The sequence below is a fragment of the Eubalaena glacialis genome, chromosome 7 (genome assembly GCF_028564815.1).
Source record: "Eubalaena glacialis isolate mEubGla1 chromosome 7, mEubGla1.1.hap2.+ XY, whole genome shotgun sequence".
Lineage (NCBI taxonomy): Eukaryota > Metazoa > Chordata > Mammalia > Artiodactyla > Balaenidae > Eubalaena > Eubalaena glacialis.
In genome coordinates this window covers 60,559,466-60,578,290 of record NC_083722.1, presented here as the reverse complement: position 1 = coordinate 60,578,290, position 18,825 = coordinate 60,559,466, and the positions used below count along the sequence as shown (strand labels likewise).

Genomic DNA, 18,825 nt, shown 5'->3' with positions numbered 1-18,825 from the left:
TAATGATAAGAAACAGAAAGTTCATGATACATAGTGATTTGTAATCAGACTTCTGCAGATTTCAATCACCCATGTGGTGAGCCTGACAGGAGGGTTCAATTGTTAACAATTGGTCCTAGCTAGCTAACAGCATGTGCATCTCAATGAGTTTGGGGTCTTTATAATTTTCACTTATCAAGTCTCTATCTTCAAGTGATTAAAAATAGTCTCTTTAAATAGAGAAAACTCAATTTCCAAAGAAAGGTAACACTTCTAGGTAGCTATGCAATGAAGAGAGAATAAGCTAAGAAAGGGACAGTTCTCAGCCAGAAAAAGGGGTTTTGGACAAATTAAGGAGGTTTGGTTTCAGCAAAGGTTGAACTTATGATATGAATAACTTTGCCACATTTTCTATGATTCACCAAAATAATCTAGTAATTGCTCCAGCCAGAACAAAAACTACTCACTAAATGAGATAAAAAGTCACTGAAAGTGGCATGGATTGACAAGGTGTATCACTATGCCCAGAACATGTGACTGAACATGCCGTGGAGCAACTAAGCCCATGTGCCGCAACTACTGAGCCCACACGCCTAGAGCCCGTACTCCGCAACAAGAGAAGCCACCGCAATGAGAAGCCCGCACACCACAACGAAGAGTAGCCCCTGCCTGGTGCAACTAGAGAAAGCCCACAAGCAGCAACGAAGACCCAACACAGCCAAAAATTAAATTAAAAAAAAAAAGAATAAAGGCTGATGAAAGGATTTCAAAAAACAGCTGTCTTGGCTTAACAGGAAGTTTGCAGGAACCTCTTATTCTTTATTTTTTTAAAATTAATTAATTATTCTATTTATTTTTGGACGCACTGGGTCTCCATTGCTGCACGCGGGGTTTCTCTAGTTGTGGCGAGCGGGGGCTACTCTTCGTTACGGTGCATGGGCTTCGCATTGTGGTGGCTTCTCTTATAGTCGAGCATGGGCTCTAGGCGCGTGGGCTTCAGTAGTTGTGGCACGCAGGCTCAGTAGTTGTGGCTCTAGGGCTCTAGAGAGCAGGCTCAGTAGTTGTGGCACACGGGCTTAGTTGCTCCGTGGGATGTGGGATCTTCCTGGACCAGGGATCGAACCCGTGTCCCCTACATTGGCAGGCGGATTCTTAACCACTGTGCCACCAGGGAAGTCCCCAGGAGCCTCTTATTCTAAAAAAGGTTTTCAGGATGAACTTGTACTCAAAGCCCAAATTAATGTTCCCTGCAAGAAACTGTCTATGGGGTTGTAGGGCACAAGTACTAGACATCAGCAAACATCATCTTTCCTTTGATTCTGAAGCTCCAGATAAATCATGGTTAATAAGACTAGAGCAATGATGTAATGTGATGACATATACATTTACAAAGACTGAGGCAGTTATGAGAAGAGGCTCAAGAGTCAGAAGGTCTGGTTCAAATCCTGCTTCTCCCCTTCCTAGCTGTAAATATTAAAATTAGTAGGCTCTCTAAACTTCAATTTAAAATTGAGGACTTGAGGATATGGGGAGGGGGAGGGGTGAGATGTGACAGGGTGAGAGAGTGTCATGGACATATATACACTACCAAATGTAAAATAGATAACTAGTGGGAAGCAGCCGCATAGCACAGGGAGATCAGCTCGGTGCTTTGTGACCACCTAGAGGGGTGGGATAGGGAGGGTGGGAGGGAGGGAGATGCAAGAGGGAAGAGATATGGCAACATATGTATATGTGTAACTGATTCACTTTGTTGTAAAGCAGAAGCTAGCACACCATTGTAAAGCAATTATACTTCAATAAAGATGTTTAAAAAAAAAAATAAAAAAATAAAAAAATAAAATAAAATTGAGATAGGGGACTTCCCTGGTGGTCCAGTGGTTAAGAATCAGCCTTCTAGTGCAAGGGAAATGGGTTCGATCCCTGGTCGGGGAACTAAGATCCCACATGCCAAGGGGCAACTAAGACCTCACGCTGCAACTACGGAGGCCGCGCGCTCTGGAGCCTGTGCACCACAACTAGAGAGCCCATGTGCTGCAAGCAGAAAGCCTGTGCGCCGCAAGGAAGGATCCCGCATGCTGCAACGAAGATCCTGCATGCCACAACTAAGACCCAATGCAGCCAAATAAATAAATAAAATATTAAAAAAATAAAAAATTGAGATAACAAATACCTACCACAAGGGTTGAATGTGAGGATTATATGAGATATGACATAAAAAGCACTTAATATGAAATATGGAATCAAGTAATAGCCATTTAATAAATGTTGGCTATTATTCTCCTTTTCATTGACGAATTTTAATAGGGTTGAAAAATTACTTTACTCCTATAAAGAGTCATGAAGAACCTGAAGGGGTCTCTTATTTCTAACCATGTCACATTTTAGGTGATGCTTCCACAGTATGGTGGTACTCATGAATCCAGGACAGGGGCTCAAAAAGATCTCAAGACCTTGTATAGCATCAAGCAGTAATTAAAAACACAAACAGAACTGGGTTCATGTAGCTCTTATTACTTAAAAGCTTTGTGTCTTTTGACAGTTTATCCAAGCCATCTGTACCTCAGCTTTCCCATCTGTAAAATGAGAAAAAATATAGTAGCTACTTCACAGGGCTACTGGGAAGAATAAGCGAGATGTCCTATACGAGGTTCTTAGGTAAGGTCTTGTTACACAGTAAGCACTAAAGGTCTGCTATTAGCCCTCTTGAATATCAAAGGTCTACCCTTGTGATGCCATTATGCCCAATGACCAAGGCAAGTCCCAAACCATATATAAATCAGAATATCTTCTATTTGATCAGTTAATCATCTCCTAATCCAAAATGCTAAAACAGTTTGACATTATTATTAATAATCAGATCTTTGCAGTTATAAATAAGAAATCTCGGCAGCTACTCTTCTATTTCTATTTTAATTCTTTCTCAAAACTCCAAAGCTCATTCAAATTTTGTGTATTAGCTTATTCTGTTCAAGTTCAAAACCCAATAAAAGGACTTCCCTGGTGGCACAGCGGTTAAGAATCTGCCTGCCAATGCAAGGGACACGGGTTTGAGCCCTGGTCTGGGAAGATCGCACATGCCGCGGAGCAACTAAGCCCGTGCGCCACGACTACTGAGCCTGCGTTCTAGAGCCTGCAAGCCACAACTACTGAGCCCATGTGCCACAACTACTGAAGCCTGAGCGCCTAGAGCCCGTGCTCCGCAACAAGAGAAGCCACGACAATGAGAAGCCTGCGCAATGCAACAAAGAGTAGCCCCCGCTCGCTGCAACTAGAGAAAGCCTGTGCACAGCAACGAAGATCCAATGCAGCCAAAAAAAAGAAAACCAATAGAAAATAAAATCACACAACATACCTTTCATTTCATGGAATAAGAATTTTATACAAATAAAATTAATAGCAACAAATGTTTTATATTAGAAATTATGCTATTAATATCAGATAAGAAGTCAAATTAATTTTACTTAACTAACTTCATTGCACAATCTAGAGAGCACCACAATATTTTTATAATGAAATTCATTTATGTATCACCTGATTCTTCAGCTGGTTAAGTGTCTGTCTTAAACTATCTGTTGTTGTCTGGTTACTTTTGAAAAACTCAGCTACTGCTGTATTCAAAATTATTTTATAATCGTCTTTGTTTATATCTTGTAGGCAGGCAAGATGTTGCAGACAGAGATCATAATTTCCAGCCTAAAACAAAAACACACAAACAAAATTACATACCAACTTTAAGAACTATACATTCATTTCCAAATATATTTCATTGATCTTTATTTAAAAATTCTTACAAAGACAGATATAATTCCCCTAAATATACTAATTAAAGTCACTAGATGAAGTAAGAGTCATGCCAATTAAGAAACTGTGATATGTCAATTATATCTCAATAAAACTGAAAAAAAACTGTGGATATTTATTTCCTAAGAATGAAACTCTAACAGTGATACATGTGCCTTATATCTACAAGATACACACACACATATGGGTATGTAATATACCTATATATATAATATATATTATAATGAGATATAATATATATTAGTACATATTGCTAGCAAGGTATAATAGCCAAGGCTAGCCAAGAAAGGTAATATGATTAATTACTCCAAATTTTAATTTCTAGTATACTTGGAATACCCAAATATCAAGTTCTTCCACTTACATGTATGTAACTTGATAATAAAATAATGTTTTCTTTCATATCGTTTAATGTCAGAAAAGTTAAAGTTTTGACAATAAACTTTTGGGGGTTCCATTTTAAAGCACAGTCAAGGAAGAGAATTGAAGAGAGTAGTAAAATGAAAAGACTGACCCACATATTTACAAATCTAAATTTAAGAGACTTAAAAACAACATTTTGACAGTTAAAATATGTTTATGGAAACACAAAAATTTGGGAATGGCTCAAATTACTCCCATTCCTTTCACCATATTTAAACTCTAAAATTAAAAAAAAAAATTTTAAACCTAAACCTACTCTCTAAACTTAAAACTCTTGAATTAGTACAGAACAAAAATTATAAATTAAAAAATTCACTGTGAAAATATTCATGCTTGACAGTTACTAAAAATGGAACAGATTAAGAGAAACCATTTCTTACTGTGAAAGCCTGGAAAGCACTGGTGGACAACTCCTTCTCTTGATCAGTGATCCCAGAGGACTGACCTGTCCCTTCATGTTTCTCTGCTCCCTGATCTGCAAACACACAAGTTTTATAGTTCTTTAGAAATAACAGTAATGCAGTGAATGTGTCCCTAGTTTTCTTCTTCATTGTCTTCTTCCTAATGAAGTTGCCAAAGTTAGACCTCTCTCAACCACAATGGCTATTAGTGTCATAAGTGAGGAAGAAGCCATTCCTTCGAAAACTTAAGAAATGTTTCCTTTTGCTGTGGAAATCCTTATGTAAGGATTACAGCTCTGTCCGTCAGGTCATTCAGGCTGAGAATATTGTGTTCTCTTAAAAATATTAGATCTGTCCCCCAGCCATATACCAAAAATCCCACATATTCAAGAAAATATGCCAGGCCCTGCAGACACAAAGAGATTATAAATACATATACAATGCCTTCAAAAAGTTTATAATCCAGTTGGAACACAGCAACATTTAACAATGAGAAAACTACATTGATAAGAACTCATAGGTAATTTCCAGGCAAAGAAATCCAAAAGCCAAGATTAATACATTTAAAAAGCTTCCTTGGGACCTCCCTGGTGGTCCAGTGGTTAAGAAACCGCCTTCCAATGCAGGGGACGTGGGTTCAATTCCTGGTTGGGGAACTAAGATCTCACATGCCGCAGGGCAACTAAGCCCGCACCCCACAACTACTGAGCCCACGTGCTCTGGAGCCCGCGTGCCACAACTAGAGAAGCCTGCACGCCACAACTAGAGAGAAGCCCATGCGCCTCCCACAACTAGAGAGAAGCCCATGCACCCAACGAAGAGCCTGTGCACCACAATGAAAAGATCCTGTGTGCTGCAACTAAGACCCGACACAACCAAAAAAACAATTTTTTTTTTTTTTAAAGAATTAAGGAATGCTGTATTTGTGATCCATACAAAACACCAACATTTTGGGTTATACATAATTTAAAGAAATGTCCCAAACACTTTTCAAAATACTGTAGTAGCCAATACATAGAGGCTTGCCTTAGGTGGCCATAGGAATGCAGTTTAGAAAATAAAGAAAAAAATCACACTGTGACTACTCAATTTCTTCAAAATCACTGAGCAAGAAAAGCAACAATGAACTTCCATACTGATTTTACATAACTTCTATACAGTACCTTGACTTAAATCCAAGAGCAAAAGGTAAGACTCCCCTCCTCTATTTTTGGTTAACAACTGCATGGTAATCTTAGATGACTTTTCCCCCGGATTTTACCTGGGAGTGGCCTTTTAAATTTTTATTTAAAAGAGGGCAGGTTTGGCACTTTTATACTGATGTCACCAATGTTAATATTTCTTGGGATCTCAGGAAGATTCATATTCGTTACAGCTGATACAGCACGGGCTGGAGCTCCCGCTAAGCCAGCCTCAGATTTCTCCAGTTTATTTTGTGCATCAATTTGTGTAACAATCTCATTCATGTTGGTCTCCAATACCATTCCCCCCATCACCATTTCTGCAAGAATACTGGGAACCTTGTCTACATGGAAAATTAAATCCAGTTCACAGACGTTTTCAAAACACTTGTCTAATGTTTCCACAAATACTTGAATTAGATCTAAAATGCCAAGTTCACTTTCTGAAGAATCCACACAGAAGACAAAATATAATGTTGCATAATGTCTATAAATCAGTTTGTTGTCAGATCCTCCAATTAATAATCCTCCTTCTAGGAAATTACAAACATTTTCATCTCTCTTAGATACCAAATGGAATGTCTCCCTGATGATTTGCTGTTGTGTATCTTCACTGTAGGGCTGGTAGAACTTGGAGAGCCACGGCTTCCCGTGGTTGTTAAAGATTAGGATCGCCTTGATCATGGCTGAGCCGGGCCGACCGGGTGGGAGCTGGGGGCCAGGGCGGGGGCGGGCGCGCGAGCCTCGCCTCGGGATCTCACTGGCGATCCTTCCCCACCCGCGCCCGCACGTGCGCCCCCAAAAAAACAATTTTTAAAAAAGCTTCCTTAACAGAACTGTCCATGTACATTCTAATATTCACAATTTCTGCCCAATTTACTCTTTTAAAAATTACATTTTTTTTAATTTAAAAAATAAACATAAAAATCTCAGCTGAACCAAGTCTTAAACTACTCAAGGACAACACCTGTTGGGTCTGAGCGTAAACTGGTTAAGACCTCCTGGTAAGGAATTGCCAATACCTGTCTATGTACATAGCCTTGACCAAACAATCCCACTTCTAGGTATTCACTCTACAAATACACAAAGATGCTCACTGCAGCACTATTTATAAAAGTGAATGTCTAGAAATAACACAACTAGCGATATCCTTAAATATCCCTCAGTTAAGAAATTGCTAACTATATATTCCAATTTTAAAAAAATTGCTAACTAAAGCATGGTATAGGAATACAATGGCACACTAAACAACTGTTAAAGAAGTTGAGTCTACATGTGTTGACATGGAAAAATATCTTCAACATCTTAAAGGAATAGATTGCAAACAGTTTTTAAATTAATTAATTAATTAATTAATTTTTGGCTGCATTGGGTCTTCGTTGCTGCACGCAGGCTTTCTCTAGTTGCGGGAAGCGGGGGCTACTCTTCGTTGCGGTGTGCGGGCTTCTCATTGCGGTGGCTTCTCTTGTTGTGGGGCATGGGCTCTAGGAGCATGAGCTCAGTAGTTGTGGCTAGCGGGCTCAGTAGCTGTGGTGCACGGGCTTAGTTGCTCCACGGCATGTGGGATCTTCCCGGACCAGGGACCGAACCCGTGTCCCCTGCATTGGCAGGTGGATTCCTTCCTTCCTTATTTATTTTTGGCTGAGTTGGGTCTTTGTTGCTGCGCACGGGCTTTCTCTAGTTGCGGCAAGCGGGGGCTACTCTTCGTTGAGGTATGTGGGCTTCTCACTGCGGTGGCTTCTCTGGCTGTGGAGCACGGGCTCTAGGCGTGAGGGCTTCAGTAGTTGGGGCTCACAGACTCTAGAGCACAGGGTCAGTAGTTGTGGCACACGGGCTTAGTTGCTCCACGGCATGTGGGATCTTCCTGAACCAGGGCTGGAAGCCGTGTCCCCTGCATTGGTAGGTGGACTCTTAACCACTGTGCCACCAGGGAAGCCCGGCAGGTGGATTCTTAACCACTGCGCCACCAGGGAAGTCCTGCAAACAGTATTATACAACTGAACTTCATGTTTTGTAAAGATATATACATAGATATGTACTTCTGAATATGTACAGAATAAACTTTGGAAGGATATACATCAAACTCAGTGATTACCTTCAGGGAGTGGGATGGAAGAGGGAGAGATTTTACTTCCCTTCCTATTCCTTTCAATCGTGAAACTGAGCAGGACCCTGTCTGTGGGGCCCTCCTGGCTACAAAAACCCTTCCAAACACCCCTCCCACCCCGTTTTCTTGTTTGTAGAAAAAAGCTTCAGGCTCCTAGACCTTTCCTGAGTACCAAAGGGCAGATTCAAACAATAATTAGAGAAGGGAGGGAATGCAGAAACAAAGGTGGAGCAGTCAAGAAACAATAGTGCAGAGTCCTGGTTCCTCCTCAAGGAATATATATAACACATCTCTTGAGTTCTTCTGCAGAAACTAAGGCCCCCACACAGGTGGAGGATGGTAACTTCAGGCTGAGCACAAGATTCTTGGATACCACCCTATTACCTCACTACCAACCAATCAGAAGAAAGCCACACACCCTGCAGCCCTCACCCCAAATTTTGCCTATTAAAAACTTTTTTCCAAAAACCATCAGGGAGTTTGGGTTTTTTGAATACAAGCCACCCAATGTCCTTGCTTGGCCCTGCAGTAAACGTTTCTCTGCTCCAAACTCTGACATTTCGGTATGTTTGGCCTCACTGTGCTTCAGGCATATGAACTTGCATTTGACAACACTTGTTTAAATTTTTATAATTTACATGGGTTACCTTTTAAGTTTTTAAATGCCTGCCTAAAACTAATACAAGGTTTTAGAATTCAGATAAGGGGTTACCTTCAGGAGTCTAGCGGCTGCAAGATGCATGGGGTGGAGAGTGGGTGGTGCTTCTGTGTGTGAGAATTCATTAAACTGTATGTACACTTATGATGTGAGCATTTTTTGATAACCGCCTAGAAACCTGTTTTCCAGAATCATTTCAACGAATGAGTCCTCAGTAGAGCTGACTTTGAGAAGCCCTGGCCTGGCACATATCAGCAGTAAGCAAAGACCCCCAATTTCCCTCTGTCAAGATGACATCATGGTATAATGAAAACATACGTCTTGGAATCAGTCACATCTTCAGTCTGGTCTCCCCTTGACCATCTAACTCTCTTAACTAAATATTAGCTTCCTTCCCCCTTTCCTTTTGACAGAACAACTAAGGATTCCATTGTGTTTTTTTGTTTGTTTGTTTGTTTTTAAATTTTTTTTCTTTTAATTAATTAATTAATTAATTATTTTATTTTTGGCTGCATTGGGTCTTCGTTTCTGTGCGAGGGCTTTTTCGACTTGCGGCGTGCGGGGGCCACTCTTCATCGCGGTGCGCGGGCCTCTCAGTGTCGCGGCCTCTCTGTCGCGGAGCACAAGCTCCAGACGCGCAGGCTCAGCAGCTGTGGCCCACGGGTCTAGTTGCTCCGCGGCATGTGGGATCTTCCCAGACCAGGGCTCGAACCCGTGTCCCCTGCATTGGCAGGCAGACTCTCAACCACTGCGCCACCAGGGAAGCCCTGTTTGTTTGTTTTTTTTTTACAAAATACTTATTTCTTCACTTTAAACATACAAATAAACAATAAAATTACATTTAGTGTGAACAGCTCCACAGATCACTGCAAAACCCCTATTATTACAGTACTCTTGAGAATCACCACTTACACTTAAAAACAAAATATAACTTGTGCTTAAGTGAACTTATCTAAGACTTAGATCTGCCCTACAAAAAAAGGTATTTTGGTATTTGGGGTTTTTTTGTTTTTGTTTTTTTAGAGGTAAATTGTATTCACAGTGTTGTTTTTTAAAAATATTTTATTTATTTATTTATTTTTATTTTTGCCTGCATTGGGTCTCAGTTGCAGCATGCGAGATCTTTATTGTGGCATGTGGGATCTTTTCGCTGCAGCACGTGAGCTCCTCTCTAGTTGTGGTGTGCGGGCTTTCTCTTCTCTAGTTGTGGTGCACGGTCTTTAGGGTGCATGGGCTCTGTAGTTGTGGTGCGCGGGCTCCAGAGCGCGAGTGCTCTGTAGTTTGAGGCACGCGGGATCTCTAGTTGAGGTGCGCAGGCTCAGTAGTTGTGGCGCATGGGCTTAGTTGCCCCGCAGCATGTGGGATCTTAGTTCCCTGACCAGGGATCAAACCCACGTCCCTTTCATTGCAGGACGGATTCTTTACCACTGGACCACCAGGGAAGTCCCTGGCATTGGGGTTTATTAGAAGTGTTACCTCTGATAATTAAAGTTAGATAAATTAGTATTTCATTTCCACTTTTGCATACAAATAAATAAGAATTGATTCGTAACAGGGAGGACAAAAAACTAATAGTTTAATGGAGAGAGCTCACCGGTTTAAGGGGACCCTGTCAAACAGCTTTTTCTTTAGAAAGCCAGTAACTGAGTTACTGTTAACTCAACTGTTTATACAATACACCTGCTTTGCAAAACTTTCAGGTGCACAATAACAGTAAGAACCATTTTCTTTAAAATGTGTAAAAATGGGGACACAGGATTTCAGGATCCCAGAAAGGCAGGTATGAGTTTAGATTGAGACAGAACCTCAACTCTAGGTATATTCATCGTAAAATTTTAACAATGAACGTAAATACTTTGAAATTTTTTAGGAAACCTAAAGTGTTTAAAAACTTTATCTCCGCTCATAAAGAAGTACACTAAATTTAAACCAAATGCCCAAAATTCTTAGTTTGCCATCAAGTTATCTCCATAGCTTCTTCTAAAATATAGCCTCTCTAAATTAGATGACATTCTTTAATGGGACTTCTTGGCCCAATTGTCATTTATAAATTATGATTATAAATACAAGGCAGAGGGAAACACCCAACAATTCACCAAGGCACTGAAGAGTTTAAGCTTCTACTTTCCACCAGAAGCAGATTGGCTTATGTGGCCACTGCTATCATTATCCTCTAGGAACTGTAAGAGTCTCCTAAAATCTTCCAAATAAGGAAAGAAGCCAACTTTAATAAGCTAGACTCTAAGGATGACAAGAGTCTCTGAAATAGACACTTTAGAGAACTGAGCTCAGTAAACAGCCTTTTACATGTTAACCAGCTATTATTTTACCTACATTCTTTTACTTCAAGATAAAACCAGGGGAAAAAAACCCCACTCCAATAGGATTACTATTCCTATTTTCCTTATCTTTCTGCACTTTTCAAGTTTTCTGCAAGGAACAGGTATTATTTTCACAATCAGTCTTTAAAACATTCATTTTCTTGGTAACTACTGACTTCTTACCAGAAAGAGGCTGCACATAATTCCACAGCGTGTCTTTATTTGTCCAAAAATAGTCTCTCTTGCCAATTGAAAGAGTATATGACCGTTCATCCATAAACCTGACCTTCCTTCTACTCTGGCCTAATGAACAGGGCTGACCATCTAGGCGAACAGAGCTCTTTGGCACACAGACCTTGACGCTTTTTAAGCCAACAGGCTTCATTTCTAACCAAACAATTAGGTTTAGACTAAGTAGAAAAGAAACACACTGCTTTTCCAAAACTGGAAAAAGTCAGTTAACGGAAAGCCCAGACACATTCCAACACAGAATGTTAAGAATTCAAATCTGATTGGAGGGGCTTCCCTGGTGGCGCAGTGGTTAAGAATCCGCCTGCCAATGCGGGGGATATGGTTTCGAGCCTTGGTCCGGGAAGATCTCACATGCCGGGGAGCAACTAGGCCCGTGCGTCACAACTACTGAGCCTGCACTCTAGAGCCCGTGAGCCACGACTACTGAGCCCGTGAGCCACGACTACTGAGCCTGTGAGCCACAACTACTGAAGCCCACGCGCCTAGAGCCCGTGCTCCACACAAGAGAAGCCACTGCAATGAGAAGCCTGCACACCACAATGAAGGGCAGCCCCCTCTCGCCGCAACTAGAGAAAGCCTGCGTGCAGCAAGGAAGACCCAACACAGCCAAAAATAAATAAACAAAACAAATAAATTTATTAAAAAAAAAATTCTGATTGGAGGATCTTCCACACAAGCTACACTTTTCAAAATACAGCTCCAATGATGTTCAAGAAAAGAAAAATTTTCCCAAAGTAAAAGAAATGCAGGCCTAAGGAAATCTACTGCTACTCTCGCAAAATAGTGTTGATGCGTTTGTGAAGGAAAAGTTTAAATAACAAGGATGCCATTTCAAAGAAAAAGAATTCCGGTTTACCAAAGCCACCATCCAGCTAAGGTTCACATACCTCACGTGTGGTTTTCTATCACATGACCAAGTTCACCTGCCTTAGCAAAGCCCTACATACGATGGCTGATTTCTCCACAGCTCAGAGGACTAACATGTGACCAGCAATGCTATAGACTTGAGCACCCTGTCCAGCAGTGCAGAAACAAAGAACAGAATACCAAGCTTCAGGAATATCAGCACACTTTGGGAAAGACAGGCAAAGCAGAATGCTACCAGTGCTGATGACTGTTTTTATTTTCATATCTGAGAGTAGTTTTTATGCATGGAGAAGAGATTTACTCTAGTTTTCAAATATTAACACTTATTAATTTACAAGTTCAGAATGACTAGATTTTCCTCAAATTTTTACATTCAACGTCGACATCTTACTCTATTTGGATTTTTCATTTTAAAGGGCTGTGATGAATGTTTGATTTCACTTACACCTTCAAACAAAATTATAACTACTTTAAATAATTTAATATATTCCATTTTAACTACAACCTTAAAACATTTTAAGTACAACCTTTGACTTAAAAAGACAAAATTTCTGAGAACTCAAATAACTTATAAATCTAAAAAATTAAGCTTACTGCAAACAGTGACTCTTTAATGTCCATGCAATAACATAGTAAGGCCTCAACTTATAGTCACAAATATAAATCAATTATTCATTTTAAATTGGAATCATAAGACTCTAAATTCTTAAACATTAAAAACACCTAAAATACCCAATGCAGAGACTTCTCTGGTGGCGCAGTGGTTAAGAATCTGCCTGCCAACGCAGGGAACATAGGTTTGAGCCCTGGTCCAGGAAGCTCCCACATGCTGCGGAGCAACTGGGCCCGTGCACCACAACTACTGAGGCTGCACCCTAGCGCCCGCGAGCCACAACTACTGAGCCCGCATGCCACAACTACTGAGCCCACGTGCCTAGAGCCCGTGCTCCGCGACAAAAGAAGCCACTGCAATGAGAAGCCTGCACACTGCAGAGTAGCCCCTGCTCTCCGCAACTAGAGAAAGCCGGCGTGCAGCAACGAAGACCCAACGCAGCCAAAAATAAATAAATAAATAAATAAATTTATTAAAAAATAAAATAAAATACCCAATGTAGTTCACTTAGAGAAGATGCTTTATGTACAGACTCCATTAACTATACTTCAATTTAAAAAATGCACAGGGCTTCCCTGGTGGCGCAGTGGTTGGAAGTCCGCCTGCCAATGCAGGGGACACGGGTTCGTGCCCCGGTCCGGGAGGATCCCACATGCCGCGGAGCGGCTGGGCCCGTGAGCCACAAGTACTGAGCCTGCGCGTCTGGAGCCTGTGCTCCGCAACGGGAGAGGCCGCGACAGTGAGAGGCCCGCGCATCGCGATGAAGAATGGCCCCCGCTCGCCGCAACTGGAGAAAGCCCTCGCACAGAAACTAGGACCCAACACATCCAAGAATAAATAAATAAATTAATTAAAAAAAAAAAAAAAAAAGGTCTTCAATTAAAAAAAAAAAAAAAATGCACAGATTCTTTCCTGGACCTTGAAAAAAGCAAATGGCAAGACAGTATTGCACAGTTTATTTCCTCACTTGCACGTGTGTGTGTGTGTGTATATATATATATATATATATATATATATATATATATATACACACACACACACACATATATATTTTTTAGTCGACGTAAGCTTGGGTAGGCATAGAAAAAGTCTGGAAGAACACACAAACTCAGTGTTAGTTACCTGGACAGTGAGACTGGGTGGGTAGAAGTGATAGAGGACTTCATGGTTTTTACCTCGTACAGTTAATAACAATAAAAGGGTTGGGGTGTTTTAAATAAAATAAAAATAGCCTTAACTTAAAGTTTTCCCATTTTGTTTGTTCTTCCTACCATTTTTACAGTCATCCTGGCTCAAAATTTCAAAGCCATCTTCAAGAACTCTTCTCCCGATTTCATATTACTCATCTGGTCTTGTCTTTCCCTTATTCATAATGTCATCAACCTTTTCCTATTAAGCCTACTACTGCCATCCTCATAGTCCAAATTCTCAGATAAATTCAAATCTAGGATTTTGCATCCTAACTCCAGCCACCTTCTCCTTTCAAATAACTATCAAAAGTAAAGTCAAATAAATCACCCTAAAATATTGCTGGTGTTTCACACCACTTTTATGTTACATAGGGACATGAACCTTGGAACTTTCAACTGCCCCTTCAATGTTTATCTTTGAATCATAAAGGGAGGATGGCATCAGGGTGGATGGGAACCCCCTCCCTTTATGATTTGGTTGAAATACAAATCAGGGTGTGAGAACTGCTGGCTGATCAGTCACTAAGAAGCCATGCAACCTAGAAGCACAGGTAAATTAGTTCTCCAGGAGGTGAGTCCTGACCAACTGGAAACAGGAAATGGGAGAAAGCTGGACAAATAAATCATCCCTTCTTTCTCTCTCATATGGACTATTCTAAAGTGTAATTTCTCCTCGAAAACCTTACAGAAAAGTCCCATATGCAAATGGCCTACTACGTCTCTTCACAGGTCACGGTGGAACAGTAGCTAGGGCTGTAATGTAGTTCATCTTCCTTTGCCTTCCTTCCTTCTCTCCCTCACCTTCACTATCCTGGGCTTGCACCTTCCAAAAAGTGAACACCTTAATCGGGTTCTGCTTCCCAGAGGATGTGGGCTAAAACATACACCTCACCTCAGCTGATCCTCACAAGCTGTAACCTGGGGAGGTAAATAAACTAGAAAGCTATTAGGAATAAATTAGAAGATTATTAGGACCCCCATTTTACAAAGGAAGAAACTGAGGCTCAACTCAGAACCTTTCCCAAGGAGCAAGGCTTTGTGTTCACCTACCACCCCCGATCAGTCACAAATTCTGCCAATTTTACTCCCTCAGCGATTCTCACACCTGCCTCTCCTCTCCATCAACCTCTACCCTAAAGTAATAATAGCCAGCAATTTTTTAAAACCAGGGCGTAACTTGAGCTCATTTAACCCTTTTCCAACACTGTGAGATTGATGTAATTATCATTTTCATTCTCCACATGGGAAAGCTAAGGCTTAACAAAATGGTTTCTTAAAAAATACCAAAAAATACACAAATACCAAGTGGTACAACTAGGATGAACCTAGGCTGTCTGATTTCAAACTCCATGCTCCTAACTCTTCATCACTTCTCACCTGGTTCAGTTAAAACATGAACTAAATCACGAGATGCCCCTGCTGAAATCTCCCAATGGCTTCCCATTAGTTAGAAAGAAATTCCACCTTCTTCCATGGCCTACACAAGGCCTGACAGAAGCTGTACCCTGCCACAACTCTGACTTCGCCTCCTGCCGTGCTTCCTCTGCTCACTATGCTATAAATATGCTGAGTATAAATATGCTGGCTCCGATATGCCAGCCGTTGGTCTAGGCGCTGGAGACAGCACACGACTAACACAGACAAACGTGCCTGTCCTCAAGGGGCTTATGCTCCAGGGGTCTTCTTGCTGTCCAAGGGGTCTGTACAGTTGATGCTGCTCCCACCTGCATCATTCTTCCCCCATATGGCTGGCTCTTTCAGGTCTTTGTTCAAATGTCACCTCTAAGAGAGCCCTTCTTTCTCTAACCAATCCATTCAAAGTAGGGTCCCTGCTCTCAGTATCCTCTATCCTTTTACTCGTTTTTTCTTTTCTTCACAATATTTATCACAGCTTGAAATCCGAATTATTTCTTACTTTGTTTACATGTTTATCTGCCTTTCATACTACATTACAAGCTCCTCATGGACAGAGACTTCGCAGTGTCTGGCAGAGCAGGCTGCTGGTGAATATTTAATGAATAAATTAATATCACAACATTAGCTGGTCTCAGCTAGTTTCTGAGCTTCCAGTCTTGTTTCATTTAAATCCATCCTTGGACTTCCCTGGCAGTCCAGTGGTTAAGACTCCACGCTTCCACTGCAGTGGGCACAGGTTTGATCCCTGACTGGGGAACTAAGATCTAAAGGCCGAGAGGTGAGGCCAAAAACAAAACAAAACAAAATCCATTCTCTACCACAGTCAGTGTGATCAGGTCACTTACCTTCTTAAATCCTTTCATGGGCCTCTTTCTTACCTAATGAAGAACAAGCTCCATGAAAAGGGTCTTGGGCTCAGGAGCTCAGAGTTGAAGCAGCATATAAACTAGATTTTGAATGAGGGGCATGTTCACCAGATAGAGAAGAGAAAGAAGGGAATCACTGCTCAGAAGCTCAAAAGAACAGGATACTTTCTAAGAATCATTTCTGGTGTGAAGAGCTAGATGTGATGATACAGAAGTATCAGATGGAAAAAAGATTGTGAAGAGCCTCACAAATGACATTAAGGAGTGAGGATCTGATGCACAAAAAATGGCACAGTCTTAGAAAGTTGATAGGCAAGGAATGGTATGATCTAAGTAGTGTTTTAGAAATAAAGTGAAAACGCAGCAGTGAGAATGGACTGGATAGGAAGAGACAAAACCCTTCAGAAGGATGCTCGATGTGAAATAGACCACATCAAGAGACAAAGGCCAGATGTATACGTATAGCTGATTCACTGTGCTGTACAGCAGAAACTAACACAACGTTGTAAAGCAACTGTACTGCAATTTAAAAAAAAAAAAAAAAGAGAGATAAAGGCCAGAACAACAGCACTTGAAATGGGGATGCAGAGGAGGAGCGGAGAGATTCATGGGGGCCACACTAAACACTCATCTACTTAATACAAATTCAACCTTATTATCTAGGTGGGAAGTTTCCTACATTGTGGCCTATAAGCTTAAACCAATCAAAGAAATAGGCCCCAAATCACTCTGGACCTTATTCTTCTACTACATATATTACATAGCTCTTCCCAAATGGGACGGCCACTATAATAGGGCTGACTCTAACGGACTGAATAGCAGGTCTTCAAAAGCAGGGAGTGTGTCATATCCATTTCTTTAATATCGAAGGCAGTGCCTGGCACTCAATTTTTGTGAACGAATGAATGAATAAGTAGAAGAATGCTTTATGACTGAGGTAGGACTTTAAAACGACATAGGTTTTAGGCCTAAAAAGGTCATTCCAGGCAAGTGCAATGGTATGGGTGAATAGTAATGGTAAACCTGGGGGAGAGACAATGTCCTAAACTAAGATGGAATATGTTGGTCCTCTCGGTCCAGCCTTGGATAGGCCATGCTTATTCCCTGCCTGGAACTTTCTCCCACCCACCCCTCCCTATTCCGTATGGCTCACCCCTTCATTTCACTGGGGGTGTCTGCTCAAATATCACCTCACCAGAGTCTTTCCCTGACCAGCCTACCTAAAATTCTCTAGCGCCCTCTAAAGGTTTAGCCTCACTTTCTAAACCTTTTCTCTTGTTTTTCTTCTTAGTAAATAACTGAAGAGATGCTCTGACAATTTCATTCATCTGTACCTGTATTAGGCTTGGCTCACTTTAATTTCAAATCAAGTTCATCAGTTATTGAGATCAGGACCTAATAAAAAACTTACAGCACATTGAGATTTTCTTTTCCTTTCTTAAAAAAATTAATTTTACTGTAAAAAGTCTAAGTGTTGACCACTTCTAAGTCCTGTCATTTAAGTTCCTTCCAATAAGACCTGGATGGATGCCACAGAGAACATTATTTTCTTACAGGAAATATACGCCAGACCGTCCCAGAGTAGGCAGGAAAGAATTTTATATTCCTCAATGGAGAAGATTCTAGGAATGGAGCAGTAATCCATAAAGAAAATCGTCGAGATTAACCTTGAGGGGAAAACAGGTTCTAAACGCAAGATATTATAGAGAGCACAGCTCGAAGTGAGACACGATAATGTTATGCTTATTTCAATAAGTTGTTTTTACAAAGCTAATTACACAAGACGTCGCTGACCATAGGCAGGCTGATGTGGCCGAAACCACCCAGATGAGTCCTAGCCCGAGCCGGGGGCATCAAGGTAGCTGCGTCTCCGGGGTGAACTTTCCTTGCTCTGCCTTCCTCAGTGGGAAGTCGAAAAGTCTGTGAAGCGGCCACCTAAATTTAAGCTTTTTAAACCAGAGATATTCCGGAGAGCCGGGCAAAGGCGGCCAGAAGCGGCTTCATATTGCACTTGGTAAGAAACTATCGGACCTTGGGCCCAAAGACTCACAGTAGCGACGGCCGAGGGAGGGGATGGGGGAGAGAAATGCACGCCCCAATTAGAGTCGCCCTGGAGTCCCCACCCCTCGTCCCCACCCGGGGCCCCGTCACCGCAGCATAGGGTCTGTCCGCCCCCGCGGGTCCCGCCGCCCCAGCGCGCGAGGCGCCGGCGCCTCACCTGCAGGCTTGTCTGCGGCCATCTTCCCGCCTCGGCTCGGGTCCTTCCCCGCAGGTGGCGTGGCCTCCACTCCAGCTGCCCGGCTGACCGCTATCCTGGACCTCGGAGGACGACCCTGCGCCCACCCCGGCTCCGAGCCCCTGGGTTCCGGCCTGGGGAGTGGGCAGACGGCGGGCTGAGGAAGTGACGAAGACTAGTTTGCGTCGTCTAGCAACAGCACCAGCGTCTCCGCCCCGGGCGGCGCCACTACCTCCAGCCATGCACGGCTTCCGCCCCGCCGCGTCCCCTGACACACTACTTCCGGGGGCCGCGGCCGGCGTGGGAACTGCGGCTGGCCCCGCCCCACGCTGGCGTCCCCAGCGGCCCGCCCCCTGCGGCGTGAGCCCGCGCACCCGGCCGGACGTGCGCTCACCCGCGCGTCTGCGCGTGTGTTGGGTGGGGTGGGAGGGAGTTGCGCGCCGCTGCCGTGTGCTTATCCTAGTGAGAATTCTCAAGTATCCGAGCTCTTGTCCCTCATTTTACATAAAAC

The 18,825-nt window shown here is 42.2% G+C and overlaps 2 protein-coding genes across 4 annotated transcripts in view; both read right to left on the bottom strand.

The window, feature by feature from the left end:
• Window positions 1–18,576, bottom strand: part of CNOT10 (CCR4-NOT transcription complex subunit 10) — a 65,765-nt gene extending 47,189 nt beyond the window's left edge. For 2 of the 3 annotated variants that reach the window (XM_061195233.1, XM_061195234.1), the window contains exons 1-3: window positions 18,297–18,576; window positions 4,587–4,681; window positions 3,514–3,675 (exon numbers count right to left, since the gene is read on the bottom strand). In XM_061195233.1, the coding sequence (XP_061051216.1) occupies window positions 3,514–3,675; window positions 4,587–4,681; window positions 18,297–18,318 (279 nt within the window). In that variant the 5' untranslated portion in view covers window positions 18,319–18,576. The remainder of the gene's footprint in view (window positions 1–3,513; window positions 3,676–4,586; window positions 4,682–18,296) is intronic. The other variant, XM_061195236.1, reaches the window with a different exon arrangement.
• Window positions 5,742–6,605, bottom strand: LOC133095302 (AP-3 complex subunit sigma-1-like). Its single transcript, XM_061196463.1, has one exon. It carries the CDS (start codon window positions 6,470–6,472, stop codon window positions 5,891–5,893), a length of 582 nt encoding a protein of 193 aa, XP_061052446.1. The 5' UTR covers window positions 6,473–6,605; the 3' UTR covers window positions 5,742–5,890.
• Window positions 18,577–18,825: the final 249 nt, after the last annotated feature.

Excerpts from the sequence above, each read along its gene's own strand:
- LOC133095302 (XM_061196463.1), bottom strand. The coding sequence starts at position 6,472 with ATGATCAAGGCGATCCTAATCTTTAACAACCACGGGAAGCCGTGGCTC.